Raw genomic sequence first — 17,739 nt, forward strand, 5'->3', positions numbered from 1 at the left:
CCGAGGCGCTTCGCGCGCTATTTAATTAACGGAGATTTCAGCGGGGAGGATTACCGCGGGAGATAATACGTCCGAGCGCGGCCGTCCCTCCGTATCTTCAAATACGATCCGTTTTTAAGCACGTTCGCGCGTTTGAAATACAGCGGGATTGATAAGCGTCACGATTATACGCAGAAATACGCGCTAATGATACGAATTTCACTACAATCGCGATCCACGTGAAAATATTTCCTCGCCCCCCCCCCCCCTCTCTCTCTCTTTCTCTTTTTTTTTGGAGAATTTAGGCGTAAGCTACTAGAGCACCTGCGATCTGGGACAGTATGGTAATGGCAAACAAGTGTTAGGGCATTTTAGTATTAGGTTATCAAATATCTTTGTTATTTGTCTATTGGATTGTCATGCGAAATGTCATCCTGCTCATCGTGTTAGGTAATTTCAATTTCTCTGTTCCAAAAACCCTATTTTATATGATACCATATTCTTACACCTTTATACTCTATATATTCACATATTTTTATATATTTTTATAAATTGCGTTCTCACTCACAGCTATACTTTCTATAGTAAGTTTTGCTCTCGCGCTTTAGGAGACTTGCCCCAGAGCGTGTAATAAATAATGATTCTGATTCTCTCCCTCTCCTCCCCCCCCCTCTCTCTCTCTCTCTCTCTGCACTCTGGACTATATCCATTTAGCGTGATTATGCGCATTAGCGGCCTTCTCGCCTAGCGTGGAATCTTTCCGATGTATATCCTTATTTAGATCCCTCGTTTTCTTAACGCAGCTTCTCGCGTCTACGCCAGATACCTTGTTTCCCCGAGTATAATGCGTGCTCCTCCACGCATCTCCCGCGAATTCCTCCTCCCCCCCCCCTCTCCTCTCTCTTCCTTTCTTTCTCATATCATATTTTCCTACTTTTCCCTCATATCATATTTCCACACTCTCGCTACATTTTACGACACGCACCTGCGAGTCATCCTTCTCGTTTTTCACAGACGTCTCTGCAGCGTAAAATAACTTTCTCTCTTCCCGTCCCGTTCTTTAAGTCCGCCTCCTCGCCCGCGTATATCGATATATCTTTTCCGCGTTATCGTTAACGCGGCGCAATTCTATTTCATCCGCCGTTCAGCCAACGGGCAGACGCATTAGCGATTTTTACCGCTGTGCGCTAGATCGGCGGGACGCGCGCATCCATCCTCTTAACACGGACACATAGAAATTTATACGTCTGCCGTTTAATCCGAACATTTGATGGATGTCCGCTTTACAACCGCCTCTTTCGCCCGGCGTTTATCGGCGGACGCCAGAAACGTGCACGCGAACGACTTCATTAACTGCGCGTGTACACGCGACGCTTGATTAAACCCTTTGGAGACTTTAGAAGATGCCCGATACGAGAAGAATTGTTAAGAAGGGGCTTTGCTTTGATGCTCCGTGCGCGCCAGCATTGCCGATAATCGACCCCGACGCACAGATAATCTCCCTGTATTTTAATCGATCGCGCGATCTGTCTCAAAAGTCGCCGGGCATTTCAGCTCGCGGGGCAAGTTTAATACGAATATGCGTATATACGACACAGAAATGTCTTGCGTACAATTAACAATTTCACACATGATAGATCGCGCGGCCCCTTGTCGCGAGAATCTCGAACGATCCTCGACGTTAAAACTGCCCCTCCATCGACTTCCGTATGCTACTTTTGAGAGGTGTTTATATTTCCGGAAGATGGATGCGACTCATCAACTTCCGGAATGTTCTAATCTCAAAGTATAAAGGAACGGATGTCTATGGGCGAGAAGGGGCCGCTGTGCTGAAAGGAGGACAAGGGACGATTGGCTTTCGAAGATAGATTCCAATACCATGAATGGACTTTTAAGCAGGCATGCATCAGTTCACTTCTCCGCTCTCTTGTTCTCTCTCTCTCTCTCTCTTTCTCTCGCCAGCTCTTCTACAACATCGCTCTTATCGCCTCCCTTCCTGTGCTCTCCGTTGTCCTTCCGTCGACCACTTCGCTCGGCTGCGATGTTTTCCCTTTCGACCCTCAATCCGTATTTTCTCGTGCTCCCTACTGCGTGGAAAACTGTCGCCCGAAACTATGTGCAATTCTTAACATACTAATCAAACCGAACGCAACACATACTTGAAGCGAATAAAAATAAATTCCGTTTACCTGAGACGAGATTTGATTCGTTACATAAAAATGGGCAAAAATTGCTTCTTGCGCAAATATCGTAAAAATATCGCGATAGACCAAGCGAAACAATTTGGAGAGCAATTACAGCGGAAAGTTCGATATGCGATCTACACCGATGAAAGGGTGAAATTAAACTCGGGTTTGAGCAGCTTAATTATTAAAGAAAGATTTTTTATTATGTAAGAGCCGACGTTATATCTTTATTTATTGAAAGTTGAAATACAACTTCTTGTTGGTCCAACTGGCAATATAATTAATTAAATGTTGCATTGGTACGACGTTTCGACCCAAGTATCAGGTCCTTGTCTAGTAATAGAACTCGTGCATAAATGTTCGCGGAGCATAAATTATAGCAGACTCACAAGTCATTGTCAACGCAGGTTCAACTCGGACCTCTATAACGCGCGAACGTGCTCACTTCCCTGCCGGAAATAATTCTACAAAATTCTACAAAAGTATAAAATATAACTGCCAGAATCTACAAAATTTTACGTACGTTTAAAAAGAGTTATAAAAATCAATATAAAAACGCTAGAATTGGAACACTTTTGTTAATTTTTGTAATATTCTACAAGTAAGCAGATGCTTTAATAGACTTTGTCGTTTCTCAAATGTTTAAAACTAGCAAAGTTTTGTACCAATTTTTACGAAATTGTACATTTTCTTGAAATACCACTTGCAATAATTTTTTGATTTCAGAACATTGTAATTTGTTGTAATATTTCGTAGATATTGTAGATATTTACAAAAAAAAGATGTTTTAACGAAGATATAAAAATTTCTACAAATTTCTATTTCAAGTAAATTTTTCTAGTTATTTATAGAAATTTCCACTAGGGTTAGGTCATAATAATTTTCCTGACGATTTCCTGCGTTGACAATGACTTGTGAGTCTGCTATAATTTATGCTCCGCGAGCATCTATGCACGAGTTCTGTTACTTGATAAGGACCAGGACTCTATTCTCGAACTTGTTCGCTATTTTACGTATACGTACAATTCGAACGGTAAAAATGCGCATCTTTAAAAGTGTAAGCATGTAATATCTCCTAAATCCATTTTTTTAATTATATCTTTTTTTACGATGGTTACGATCCAATATTTTTATATTTGCTTTAATAACTTTTTCACTTCACTGAGACCATTGAAACGTATACTTTTCCCTCGAAACGTATGGTATGGGCCATTCGTTGCATGGTACACGAAAAATTGCGTATACGTTGCACTTTACGACTGTCAAGAATACTGTTCTAAGGATTTTCCATTGATTATTCGCAACTTGTTACTTACGTATACGTAACTATTTCAAGAATAGAGCCCCTGATACTTGGGTCGAAACGTCGTACCAATGTAACATTTAATTGATTGTATTGCCAGTTGGATCAAGAAGAAGATTTATCTCAATTTTTATTCATCACTGGCGACTTTAAGTATACCCCTCTACTCGGTTATATCTTCGGCTTTGGAAAAATATGCTGGTATTACTTTTATGGTATCGCGGTAATAAGCGGAAAGGAACAAATGTCCATTTATCAGCGCGCTTATCCCGAGACAATAGACGGCGAGGGGCTCGCGATTCCCGCGGCCGAATCGATTTCTCGCTCGTGCCCGCGCACGACGCGCTAAGCTCACGCTCTCTCATAGATAATTCTGTTTATTGCAGATAAACTCGGCGTGGTCACTCGGTCCGGAGCTCTGCGACATGTGGACCAGCAGCGACGTTCTGTGCTGCACAGCCTCGATATTGCATCTGGTGGCTATCGCGGTCGACAGATATTGGGCAGTCACCGATATCAATTATATACAGGTTAATTAACGCCGTTGCGGTTATCGAGAGGAAGTCGGAAATTGTCCGGGATACGACGCGAACGATACGGTCTTTGTTATCCGCTGCCGTTGACACCGCCACTCGCCACGCCGCGCCGCGCCGCGCCGCGCGGGGGTTGACGCGATCGAGATCGCGACGCGGACGGGGCTGCATATCGTCCCGCGGATCTCTTTGAATCCCACAAGATCGCTGTGACGCGTGGAAATGCAATTCGCGATTTTATCAATTCGCGAATGACATGCATAGAATCTGAATAGAATCCGGCGCGCGAAAACGCGGCGTCGCGGGAAATTTCTCCGCCGCTCGCTAATTCTCCCTTCCCGCAGATTTACGCGCATTTTATATTTACCCGCGGAGATTTAATCTTCTCCTCCTTTTCTGGAGCCCTCGTGCATTTTTAACTCGCGCTTTCGGTTTAAAGCTCGAACGCGGGCATCGTTCGTTTTATCCACCTATCTGCCGAAAGTGTAATAAAAGTCCGAGTCTTTCCCGGTGTTTCAAGTCCGCGAGACAGATATTTCAGTGTACTCGCGCGAATCTATACATTCGCTACGAAATGAGGTCGTGAAATCGTTCATAAATTTTCGTCGAAAATTGGGCGAAGGCAAATTCCGCTCTCTCGTGCGCGCACGCCGATGTAACGAGCATTTACAGGGAGTATTACAGGGAACGCCGCTCATGAAGTATGAAAAAGGATAAGGCCGTAAAGCGAAACGACCAGGACTTACCGTCCATAAATATGTCTGACCGATATGAGACGAATATGTTATGTAATACTCTCGGCATGCACCCAGTGCATCTCCCCTATGAATGGCTCGGGGTTAGTTCGGAATTAGCTTAAAGCTCGATAAGCTGCGTAACGATCAGCCAGCCCGGCTCGAATTTAACGGCTAACTTGCATTTCCTAACTGATGGAAAGAGCATATCGGTTTCCTAAACTGGCGAGTCAATTATCTTACAAATAATGGAGCGCGCGATGAATTGGCTTGAGTCGTGTATCCGCCGCGAAGATACGCAGATAAAGCAGGCACCGCAATTTTCTCAAACGAGCGGAATAATATGTGTGCTCCCTTTCTCTCTCCGCCTCTCGAAAAAAAAAGAACTAGGTTTACGAGCCAATCTAATTAAAAGTTTAATTTACTGATACAAGACAGTGTTCTTAGTAATGTACGGGGCTTTGCGGGAAGTAGAAAATTTATTAGGCCAGTAAAGCACTTTATTCTAATTTTAGAGTTAACTTGCATCACCAACTGTGCACGAAAAATATATGGAAATTGTGTCGTAAATATTTAAACGGCGTACATGCTAAGAGTCAAGCCATTGAAACGCAGGAAAGAGTAAACGCTAGTCGTTTAGTTATAGTTAGTGTTGAAACGTTGAAATGACGGAGCGCACCATTAACGCGCCCCTTCTATTTCAAGGCGAGGAATCCGAGAAGAATCGGCATCCTGATCGTCACCGTGTGGGTGGTATCCTTAGGAATCTCATTAGCGCCTCAGTTCGGCTGGAAGGATCCTGATTATTTGGTCCGCATAGCCCAAGGGACGTGTCTCGTGTCGCAGGATTCTGCATATCAGGTGAGTACTTCCGGCGAATTGCGAGCGGAAATACTCGATTAATATTCGCGACTGGGAATTGCGCTCGTCTATTCGGTGGAATTGAGAAAGTGTTAACACTTTGAGGAACGTTACGCGGAATATTGAGTCGCTCCTAGATCGCGTTACAGATAGAATTTTGCCTTGCGGAAATTATAATGGAAATGTCAGATCCCAGATAGCACGAGACACTTCTATGAACAATTTTGAGATATTCTTCAATAATATTTGGAAAATTCCATCGGCTATTCTAATATATTTATTTTATGTTCGTGCGTACATTCGACCGGCGACTATAAATCTTTTTCGAATGCGAATAGAATAATCTATCGAATATAGCGTGTCGGTTATATATGATCACTGGTTTCACTGCCTTTTACATGAGATAAGTGTATTACACAATAAACAATGTGCAATGCATAAACTCGATGAATATTCAAAAATTATTCCGAACAAATACTCCAAAGACATTCTCGACGAATATTCTAAGAACGTTCTTCTTTGTTAGGAATATACGATTTCTAATTGTAATAATCTATATATATCTATAGAATATTCGATTGGAGTATTCTGAAATTAAAAATATTTGCACTCGAGAAGATTATTCATAGAACTATGTGTGCTATCTGGGATACAGTATCTTATAATGGGGATAAATTTACATTTTCTCTCTTCTCGCGGGATGAACTCACCTAGATCTAACAATAAAGTAGAATTTTTTTATGTGCAAGTGATGTATTACGGGGGAGGAACTTCGTGTATATTATTGAAAAAAAAAGAGTAGATGTATAATAAATATTTAAATTATCTTACAGATCTTCGCAACTTGCGCGACGTTTTATGTTCCGCTGCTAGTTATTTTATTCCTGTACTGGAGGATATTCCAAGCGGCGCGAAAGAGGATCAGGAAGAGGCCCGGCACCATCCTTCAGCCGCCGCGCGAACGAAGGGGCATCCTCAGGCTCGTCACGAGAAGGTTGTGGCCTATTTTTTTTGCTTCTCCTTCCTGGTATCTCTTTGTCACAACGTCAGAATCCCCACCTAAATCTCAAACGTGTAATCGAACGTGTCACCTTTTGTAGTTGCAATAAACTCGAAGGGCTCGGGGAGTAACAACGCGCTAAGCCACGTGAATAAATCTCAGCAGTCGAGCTGCTGAGAAAATGGCGTAAATCCTTCACGAGATTTAGTTTGCTCCCCTATGTCTTGGCAAGAATATATTCTTTATAGGGTTCATCGTTTAACTTGTAAATAAATATTTTTATAGCACGCAGTATTTTATCTCAAGCGGCTTAGCATGCTCTAAGAATTTTTATCTCAATGACCAGTGCAGGCCACGAGAACAAAGGTATGAATTTACCTGTTGACTGTTCTGTCGTAAAAAGAACCTTATTACTGCTTAATAGTTGTATATCTTTTGAGCTTTATCGCCTTTACAATAAATTGTGTTTGATAGGCATTAATCTGCCGTAAATTATTTCTTCATTAAAGTAGCACTAATATTATACAAGTATTTGCTTAGCATTGCTCCGAAACAACACGGATATGATTGTTTACATTGGAATAAGTATAATTAATCTTGCATTTTTTGCCATCTCTTTAGATTTCTATTAAAAGGAAAATAATTTCTCTGTTTATTTATCTTGCCTCAAAGATCGTCAAAAACAGCGCGAGCTCACAGACCAAATTTCATATATTATTTTCTCTCTTCTCGCATCAATTTTAATAATTATTAATATAATAATTAATTCTAATTCCCTTATATTCTCTAGCTAAGGAGTATATTAAGCTATAAATTAATGTATCTTCTGCAACTATTCGAGAAATATCGTATCCCGGTATTTATCAAGAAATGAATATACGACATATATATATATATATATATATATATATAGCTATCGCTTCTCTGCACGATCTCTTCTCTCGACGGCCTTTCATAAAGATTCTTAATATCGCCGACCCCACGTCGTGTCTCAGCCACCGTCATTATTCGCGCGATAACGAGTTGACGACGGATGAGCTTTTCTCCTCTTCTCTCTCTCTCTCTCTCTCTCTGCCTTTCTTGACTAGCATAATTATGATTTATCTGGTTGTAGGCCGCGCGAGGAGTCGACGGCATTCACCATCACGAGAACCACGCCGGACCACTCGTCCATCTCGCCGGAGAAGTCGTCGTCGTACAACGGCGCGAATGCCACACCGTCGACGACGGTGACGCCGACGGCGGTCTCGACGACGACGACGACCACCACGACGACGACGTTGACGAATCCGACCAGCACGAGCCAGCAGCAGCCGGTGGTCAAGTGTACGAAGCGCACACGCGAGACGATCGAGTCGAAGCGCGAGCGTAAGGCGGCAAAGACCCTGGCGATCATCACGGGTGCCTTCGTCGCCTGCTGGCTACCGTTCTTCTTCACCGCGCTGCTGCAAGCCACATGCCGGATCTGCCAGCCACCCGAGATCGTGTCCAGTGTGTTCCTGTGGCTCGGATACTTCAACAGCACCCTCAACCCCGTAATTTACACTGTGTTCTCGCCGGAATTTCGGCAGGCATTCAAAAGGATGCTGTGCGGTGGTACGCGGGGACTTCGCTGACAGTGGATTTAATTCCTTTGCTCCGTGCGCGCGGCCGGATGAAGAGGATACGTGAAACTCTTGTATATATATACATATATTTATACGCAATACATACGTACGTATGTATGTATGTATTGCAAACGCTTGCTACCCAGCGTTTTCCTCGGTGTTGTGTAATATCTGGATGCCCAACTCTAAATATTGTTATATTAAGTGGATACACTTGCGCGGTTACCTGAGATTTTAGGTGCGGTAGTAAGAAAAATCAACTGTTAATGTTACATTTATTTTTAAATACTTTCTCAAACGACGCTCAAAAAGGTTGAGTTGAGAATGTCTCATTTTCTGATGCAATTATTATCTTGTCTTTTTAATATATTCTCTACATTTTTATCAACGATGTAATACTCTCATCGATTTTAGGATATATTGTTCGAATCGTCTATCCTTGTACCAAAATCAATTCTGCCAGCATCTAGACATGACGGACAGCGTCCAACACAATACTGCTTCTTCCCTCTGCAGCTGTTCCAAATAATCGAGCCGCGCGCCGTTACTCTCGTAGATATTGTTAATAAACGCACACGACTCGTTCTCATAAACGAATCCAATTGAAGTTCAACTCACGATTGGCGTCAATTACAGTTGACGTTAATCGACAACGACGAGATACGATTCCACCTTAGAATATTTTTGCGAAACGCTTCCTTAAATCACCGAAAAATCAAACGAACGACAATGGTACAACATTGCTCGCGATTTTTTTAAGCGGGCGGAAATATTTCACCACCACTGAATACTTTAATTTATGAATTTTATTGAATTCACCAGAATCGAAGTCAGAGCACATTTTAACGCATAAACTGGACGACACACATATGACAATGAAAGCTCTTGTCGCTCAAGAAATAAATAAATTTAAGGTATGATTATAAATTTTTTTATTACAATTATTATAATATAAAAATGATGTGTATAAGCAAAGAGCCATATGAGTATCTAAGTAACATAGATGCTTAAAATTCACAATCTCTAATATTTTATTTAAACGAGGGAAATGTGGACGAAAGCGTGGATGGCTCCGTTAAAAGTTTTGGTTTAGCATCCGTAGCACTTAGACATAATGTATAGTTGACATAACCGAAGTGAATGAGAGAGAGAGAGAAAAAAAGAGAGAGAGAGAGAGAGAGAGAGAGAGAGAGAGAGAGAGAGAGAGAGAGAGAGAAAGAGAGAGACACGTCTCGTGTTTTGTCGTCCAGTGAAAATCCCTTGAGATGTGCTCTGATAATGCGAAAAGAAAATCGCGAGGGATGCTCTCGCTGAATCATAATTGTACAGTATTGTGTATAAGCGCGCGATAGTGCTTAGCGATCATACTTCCGAGCATTACTGTTAAAATAGCTATGTATAAAAGTTTTAAATCTTGGCTTGTCTCCAGGGTACGTGATGACGTACTTAATGATACGTAATGACAAGCCTGAGTGTACATTAATTGAAACCGCGACGAAACGAATAGGTACGCGGCGAGATGGACACCCGTCGCGATCGCGTATAAAACTCCCACGTTTAAATAAGAACGCAACCTCAAGCTCGACTCGTACTAGGTACGTCTTACGCTTTTCAACTTGGTTCGAAAGTTAGAAGTACTCTTTGGGAAATTTCTCAAGCGCAAAAGATTTCTCGCCGCCTTATGAAGATTTGCTTGCGCAACTTTTCTCGTACGGAGTTTTTTAATAAAGAAACTAAATAAGGTATCCCACACAAGCAACAGAATTGAATAGAAAGGTTCGCAGCGTTCCCTTTAACGAATGTTACAGATTTATTTTCACGAATCAAGCGCAAAGTAAAATAGACGATAATCACTAACAAGGGACAAATATAAATTAATGAGCGTTTTGAGAGTGAGGAGAGCATGACACGTCACAGTAAAATATCGCAATCTAAGCTTACATCGTGGATGCAATGTTAGAATCGAAAAATGATTTCGCAATAAATTACCCCCGTCTGATATTTGGAGATGTAACTTTTAACTTTAGCCTTGCCATTCAATTCTGCGTCTTATAGCCAAACGTAAGCCTTTGAATTTACTTAGTAGTAGGGTAACATCCAATACTATAATATTACTGCATAACATGGCGAATGATGTTTAATTTACAGAGCAACGACTGACCGAGATCTGCGTTCGCATTTGAAATGAATAGGAATTGAAAAGCGACACTTTTCGTTCGTAAAGTCTACTTCGAAATGCCGAAAGTGCACGTGCATTCATTTCGTTTCTACGTCAACTTACGGGCCACTAGGCGCTCGCTACTTAGAAGTAAACATAGTTTTAGACTAATTATAATAATGTATTAGGCAGATTGTGATAAACGGCGACAATAGCTTTCTCTTCGTCAGAAATGACAAGACTTTATTTCACTCAATTCCAAATAACGTGAAATAGACGCGTTCTTCTCGCTTAGGAAACTTATAATAAGTAAGAACACAAAAAGTATATTTGAATGTACCTTTTATTCGTGTATTCATGGTAATTTTCTTTCGCTATACGTAACTGCTACCATATGCTATATAACAATTACTGAACGTAAATGTAGATTTAACAAAAGAAGATTTACTAATTAATTATGGTTTTTATCGACTCAGACTGCTTAAATTAAAACTTGTGGATAAATTCTTCTCATTTCTGACGACCATTGTTGCTGAAATGACGGCAATATCGGATACGCTTGCGCTATCTAATTATGTCACTGGTCGTCGTTTTACTCACACGACATGACTAATAAAATATAACGTTTTCTTCACGTTCATTTTTTATGTAAGTCTCCAAGCAGAAAAGTGAGGCGTTGTCTGCCGAACATTTTCAGCAATTTCTAGGAAAGATGGAAAGTCATCGGCATCGATAGCTCGAGAAACAAAGAGCAAAGATTATTTTACTTTATATAGAAACATTTTGATTTTTATATCAGGTTATTTTTACTGTTTTTACGAGGACTAAATTTACCCGCGAGGGTTTATGAAGGGCTAAATTTTTACCAGGCAGGCGTTTAATCTTGCAGATCTAAATACCAGTCGAAAAACAGGAAGCTCTGATAACGTTAAAGGATCGATAGCGCCGTTGGGTGTACCGAACAAACACGTTTGATGTGGTTAACGCTCATTAATAACGTTCTGTCAAAGTGTCATAACAAAATTGATCGGAAGCAATTTGCGTTTGTGAAATGTGAAATAAGCTCCGGCGAAATACGTGGCAAAATGTTCAGTGAATAACGGGATACCGGGTAGATCGTGTAACGCTTGTAAATCGACAAACAATCGTATCAACGATCGTTTGCCTTCCCGCAAATATTGCCTCGTGCAAGGGATACAGGAAGACGTTAATGAAATTACGAAGCACGTACGGATGAGAGCGCGTTCGCGGAGAAGCATCGGGATGAAGCGGATGGTGGTCGGCAAGATAAATATTATCCAGTGAATTAAGTCCATAAGACCGCGCAATCATCCAGACGATAACTTGTTGATATAAACGCCAGGTATGTTCATTTGCAGTCTTACGGAAGCATCGAGCAGAAGGGGAAAGACGGAAGGACGGAAGCGAGAGAAAGAGCAATAGAAAAGATTGGGAGATTGGAAGAGAGCGCGAATGAGACCATGTATTTACAACGATGCTTCATGTGTACTTGTCTTTGCAATCATAAACTGAAATAAATCACGGAAAAGTTTGGAGAAACTTGCTTGAATGGCTTCTCGCTGTGTTTGCAGTGTCGGCGATATCGATGCCTCGAGTTTCCCGCGGTCCCATTACGGACTGTCGCACAAGTAATTTCGTTTCTCACTTTTTTTCTCATTCCATTATCCACTTATTCGACTTTTTCAGTTATGGTTTGTCACTCGTGAGGAATCTTTTCGACTTCCGTGCAAGTGACATTAAGTATAACGTCAGAAGAATTGGCACATACTTTTTGTATCTCACATTTTGCTTCTTCCCAGAGTTTTCATTTATAATTTTTACATCATCTTTATTCTTACAGAAATGAGATACGTTCAGCGTTAGATATATAAAATATATAAACATCGAACTAGACATTTGCATTATTTGCAGGATGCTGTGTGTTTGAGATTTATCTCTAAAAACGCATAATATGCGCGTGATATGCATTAACAATACCGCAATGCATTAACAATACCGCAAGCCGGTATCCTATTTCACACGGGATCGTTTGTGCATTACGAGTTAATGCGCGATATCAAAATTATTATGGAATATCCGTCGATGCAATTACAAGATTCCGCACAACGAACGGTAATATAGCGTATTTCATCTTTCCCTGTCGCATATGACAGTCCAAATATGTACTGCAACTAAAACTGAGAAATGCAATCCTTGGGATATGCTTCATTTACTGATCGCGTAGTGCCTCGTCTTCTTATCGTGTATGTACAAATTACAAATCTAAACGGTGTTTCAGAAATAACTTTTTTAGCAAATCATTATATAAAAATCGCAAAGAGTAATATAACTTTTATTTAATAAAATTGAATTTTAGAACCATGAAATAGTAAATGGATTGAACTAATGAGAGAAAAATACCTCGATTGAAACGAAATAATGGAATATATATATATTTTTTAAATATTAAAAATATCTAAATGACTTAACATTAATAAAATGTACATAAACAAATCATCATGTATGACAGGTTTGTTGCATTTATAAATCTTTCAGAAAATGTTCGCTACGTGGTGACAAAAAATTGAGTTCAGGTGAGTGGTAATTCTTTACATTTATGTATGTGCATATAAAAAAACGTATATATTTTACAAAAATATAATTTAATATCACAGTTGAAAGACGGTACACAATTATGTTTAATTCGTTCCATCTGGTCGTGATCTGCCCGCTACTTTCGGCATCTTTTTGTTCGTTGAATCTTCTATTTCTTTAGGCTTGTAATAATGAGGCGCCACTTCGAGCAGCCATTTGCTCTCGATTTCAGTCACCTACACATATGTTTTAATTCCAGTGAATTTATTTAGACAATTAAATTATATGAATTAAATTTACAAATCAACTCTTTTGTGCTCGCATACCTGGCGCATAAATTCCTTGGTAGTGAGTACAAGTTCGTGATAAAGAAGCCAACGCGGAAGGTCCTGGAATAGGGAGCTATTTGGATGTATTGCGACTTGTTGATTATGCTTTGCGGTCTTGTAACAACCTCCCTTCGACAAGCGTGCAACGTGATAGAAATAACCAGCTGTAATAGCCTGTATATAAAAATATTTCCATTATTTTGTGAAGAAATCATTAACATCAGCAGGTTGCGATGTTAACGTACCTTTCTAATATTGACTGTTTCTGCAATTCCCGAGACCAATTCCATCTCGACACGCTGCATCAGGCCTACTAGCTGTTCTCTAACGTCCCTCGCCCGTTTCATGGATCTGAAAGATAAATCATAACGAATGTATTTGTGAAATTTGTTAACATTGTGCACAGTATCGACATACCTGTGCTGTATGAAATTCTCGTAACACCAATGCGTACTGAAGTCACTCTGTGCCCATTGATTGTACACGTTAAGAAGAGTCAGATGATCACCGCCGGGTACGTGGAAATTCTTGCGCGCAGCATCCGCATGTATAATTTTGTCCTTCGGCCTATAAAAGATAGCGCCGTTGACCGAAAGCATAGCCGCGATAGTAGCCACCTCTTCCGAGCAGCGATACTTTTCGCTGGCTAACAGCATCTTCGCCATCATCGGGTCCAGCGGGAACTCAGCCATTCTACGTCCGAGTTTTGTCAATTCCCCGCGATGATTCAGCGCGCCCAATGCATACAGCTGTTCCATCGCCAAGATCAGTGTTTCGGGCGGTGGAGGATCCAAAAAATCAAAGTGCATCAAGTCGTCAATCCCGAGAGCTTTCAAAGTAAGTACTGCGTTACCTACAAACGTCATCGAAATGTTTTAACGAGTTCAACTTAAAGAAGATACGTGTAATTTGATCAAGATACCATTGATTCTTACCCAAGTTAATCCGTTGAATCTCAGGCACGGTGTTATCTTCAAGCTCATGCTGATAAGCCCAAGCTGTGTATAAACGGAAGCACTTTCCAGGTGCTACTCTTCCAGCGCGTCCCGCTCTTTGATTCGCGGACGCTTTGCTGATCGGCACGACTATTAAACTCTCCATGCCAGTGCGTGGATTGAAATTATTCTGCTTCGCATAACCAGGATCTATCACGTACACTATGTTGTCTATAGTTAATGAAGTCTCCGCTATATTAGTCGCCAGTACAACCTGGAAAAGACATAAAGATTTAAATTCCTTACACGAGGGATTTCGAAAAATTCTCTGAGGAAATGTCACCTTTCTCGCCCCAGGTGGAGTCGGTTGAAATATTTTTATCTGCATATCGCTCGGTAGATTCGCGTAAACAGGTAAAATCAAAAGTTCTGCCAATTTACTCCCCAGTCTTCTCACTCTCTCCTGTAACATTTCCTGACACGTCTCGATTTCCTCTTGCCCTGTACAAAAATACATTTTGTCATGCCACACAAGAGCATTTTAGACATTCTACTACTTACCAGTCAAGAATACCAGTATATCACCCGACGGCTGCGTTACGTGAATTTGAATAATGGAGACCACACACGCCTCGATATAATCTGATTCCGGCGCTTTTGTGTAATAGATGTCAACAGGAAAACGGCGTCCCGGTATCCTAAATATAGGAGCTTCGTCGAAGAATTCACTAAACTTCGTGGCATCCAGTGTAGCCGACGATATCAGTAGCTTCAGGTCAGGACGAAATCTCGCGATATCTTTCACCAGTCCGAATAATATGTCGGTATGTAAAGTACGTTCGTGCGCCTCGTCGATTATCATTACGCTGAAATATGCAACGACAAAATTATAACAAGTTATCAATATGTTATGATTTAAAGCCTATACAGCGCAGACAATTTTCATGTTGAAGATTATTCGTGATTGTTTTATTGTTCGCGTTTTCTTCTTAATTACTTCTTCTCAATTCTATCAGCAATGCACACAGAGACGCACCTGTACGACGCTAGATCAGGTTCGCTGAGGAACTCCCGGTGCAACGTACCATCGGTCATATATTTGATGCGGGTACGTTGCGACGTGCAATCTTCGAAACGAATGGCATAGCCGACCTCGTTGCCCAGCTTGACAGCCATTTCGTGGGCTACCCTCGCAGCCACCGACATGGCCGCTACTCGCCGCGGCTGCGTGCACCCGATAATCTTACCGTCGTCCGCAAATCCAGATTCGTACAGGTATTGTGGGATCTGCGTTGTCTTCCCCGATCCCGTCTCACCTTCTATTATCAAAACCTATAAATAATACAAATACGTGACGTTCTCGGCATCCTCACGTCGGGTTGACACTCTAGGTTCCAACATCCGCTTTCCACTTACCTGATGATCTCTAATGGCTCGTATCAGATCCTTTCTAAAGGGATAAATAGGCAGACTCTTCTTTGTCTCCTGTATCGTCTGCAAACTTTTAACATGCGCGGGTGGACTTTCCTCCCGTTTCTTATCCTTGTGTCCTGGCATGTGCAGCACTTGAACAAACTCTATCATCTCATCCTCCATGAGGAGATTATATTCTTGTTGAGCTGTGATAAAAGATTATAAAATTACTCAAGAGGAAGACGGAACAATTATATACCTTTAATAATTTAGTATATACCTTTCCTATCTTTAGCGCCAAAGCGAAAAACAGCCGACGACATCTGATCAGATTCCCATTTGCTTTGCTCCGATTGCGGAGGTTCCTTGTCCGTCGTCGTATCAAGTTCTTGTTCAGTCTTACCCTTCTCAAGAGGCATGTGATAGCGCTGCATGCGCTCGAGTTCCCTCGCTTTCTCATGCTCCTTCGCCAGGTGCAACAATTGCTTCTTATGGGCTCTCTCTTGCTTCTCTTTGTCCGTTAAACTGTATAGAAAAACGGTATTTAGATTGACAGTTGTATCCTTAAGATATTATTTCTATATACGCATGATTCATCCGTGGAATTACATGTTTTCGTCAAATAGATATTCGTCGTCGAGGATGTCAGCCTCCAACTCTGCGACCTTGTCCTCTTTACGTTTCTCCAAGTATTTCCTGCGAGACTCGACCCTCAATTTTGGTATCAGCTTGTCTTTCGTGTCAGTCTCCATAATTTTAAGTCTCTTTGCCGCCTCGGCTGCGCGTAATAACAGGCGATAAGTAGCTTCTCTTCGAGTGCCCAACGTTTGTAAATATTCTTCTGACAACTTACCAGCTCCGGAACCAGCCGGCATAGCGACGTTGCGCCTCTTGCTCTCATCTTTCTCCTTGAGACGATTGGCAAAACTGTCTCTCTCCTTGATATCCTTCTTCCGACGCTCCTCCTCGCTATCCGTATCCTCGCTCGATGTCTCTTCCCGCCTATACTTGCTCATTTTGGGAGATGTAGGTTATATTCACGTTTCTTATTACCCCGAGCTTCAGGGCGAAAAATTAATGCAGCGAGCGATACCGCGTACAGCTAAAAGTAGACGCACAACTCGCGCGATAAGTAATTAAAAAATATTCGTTTTCACAATGCTAAAATCTTATTCTTGGAGTAACGCGTAACCGGTCGCTGCAGAGAGAAACCTGAGAGCGGCCACGCCGGCGGTTTACTTGATACCGTTTTCGCTCGACTGGTTCTAGCGCCTCACGCCCATTCATATTTTTGGAACTATTCAGCTACATCCATTTTCAAGCACTGCCGATAAAGTCTCCACTTGGTACGTGTTCGTTCTATAATTTTTCAAGCGGGTAATGCAGTGTCCAATCTTGGTTGTGTTCCGTACTGCATGCATGAAATGTCAGTAACACAAGTGTTATTAATTTTTCGTAACGGAAAACAAAAATGTATGCCAAATCATATCGTTAATTTCTACGGTGATTTGTCGCGACGAATATAGCATAATTTGAAGTAGAAGTCGACTTCTATAATTTTAATATACTTACTATACAGTCTAACATAACTCTATTGTTAGCAAAATTTTTAGCAATTATTTGTATAATTTATATTTCAGTATTTTACTATTTATTCCATTGTCGTACGTCAGTTTCATGATAAGAGCATACATACTCAACGTAGACAGCTGCGGGATGCGAAACGAAGAAGATTGGTTTTTGGTTCGTGTCGCTACGTCGATTTTTCGCCGAGTTACAGCGTTTTAAAAATCCGGCGCGCGCGCACCATTCATGAAAGAAGCCCGCGCGAATTTTACGCAAGTAGTACGCGGGCGTACTACGTCCCTAAAAAACTAAGATTAAAACCCACGAGGCACATGTGTTCGGTAGTAAACACCGCCACGCCAGAGACCGCGCGAGACGCCGCGTATACGCGAGTCGATATAATCGTCAATAACTTCGCACAGAAAAATCGTAGCAAGATGATCCTGGTCTCGTTGGAAAGCTAAGATTTCAGCGCTTCTAACCAGATAAGAATGGCTTATCTCGGATTATTAGTTTATGAGAAATCGTTTAATATTTCTG

General features: G+C 41.3%; 2 protein-coding genes across 8 annotated transcripts in view; one reads left to right on the forward strand and one right to left on the reverse strand.

Moving 5' to 3' along the window:
- Positions 1-10,995, forward strand: part of LOC105563368 (5-hydroxytryptamine receptor 2A-like) — a 122,132-nt gene extending 111,137 nt beyond the window's left edge. For 6 of the 7 annotated variants that reach the window (XM_012014915.1, XM_012014912.1, XM_012014913.1 and 3 more), the window contains 5 exons: positions 3,855-3,998; positions 5,441-5,596; positions 6,430-6,590; positions 6,882-6,962; positions 7,711-10,995. In XM_012014915.1, the coding sequence (XP_011870305.1) occupies positions 3,855-3,998; positions 5,441-5,596; positions 6,430-6,590; positions 6,882-6,962; positions 7,711-8,212 (1,044 nt within the window). In that variant the 3' untranslated portion in view covers positions 8,213-10,995. The remainder of the gene's footprint in view (positions 1-3,854; positions 3,999-5,440; positions 5,597-6,429; positions 6,591-6,881; positions 6,963-7,710) is intronic. The other variant, XM_012014917.1, reaches the window with a different exon arrangement.
- A 1,991-nt stretch (positions 10,996-12,986) lies between these two features.
- LOC105563369 (putative pre-mRNA-splicing factor ATP-dependent RNA helicase DHX16) lies at positions 12,987-16,936 on the reverse strand. The gene is made up of 12 exons (XM_012014918.1): positions 16,487-16,936; positions 16,243-16,411; positions 15,914-16,158; positions 15,637-15,839; positions 15,257-15,552; positions 14,782-15,086; positions 14,564-14,721; positions 14,221-14,494; positions 13,703-14,138; positions 13,531-13,636; positions 13,283-13,459; positions 12,987-13,192 (listed from the first exon to the last, which is right to left on the reverse strand). The coding sequence occupies exons 1-12, from the start codon at positions 16,647-16,649 to the stop codon at positions 13,061-13,063; spliced, it is 2,664 nt and encodes an 887-aa protein (XP_011870308.1). The 5' UTR covers positions 16,650-16,936; the 3' UTR covers positions 12,987-13,060.
- Between the last annotated feature and the right edge of the window lie 803 nt (positions 16,937-17,739).

The sequence above is a fragment of the Vollenhovia emeryi genome, unplaced genomic scaffold (assembly GCF_000949405.1).
Source record: "Vollenhovia emeryi isolate VEMERY1.0 unplaced genomic scaffold, V.emery_V1.0 DF939177.1, whole genome shotgun sequence".
Taxonomy (NCBI): domain Eukaryota; kingdom Metazoa; phylum Arthropoda; class Insecta; order Hymenoptera; family Formicidae; genus Vollenhovia; species Vollenhovia emeryi.

Excerpts from the sequence above, each read along its gene's own strand:
- LOC105563369 (XM_012014918.1), bottom strand. The coding sequence starts at position 16,649 with ATGAGCAAGTATAGGCGGGAAGAGACATCGAGCGAGGATACGGATAGC. Across the intron at positions 15,087-15,256 it reads CCTGATCTAGCGTCGTACAG|CGTAATGATAATCGACGAGG; the intron begins GTGCGTCTCTGT and ends TGCATATTTCAG. Across the intron at positions 14,722-14,781 it reads TATACTGGTATTCTTGACTG|GGCAAGAGGAAATCGAGACG; the intron begins GTAAGTAGTAGA and ends ATTTTTGTACAG.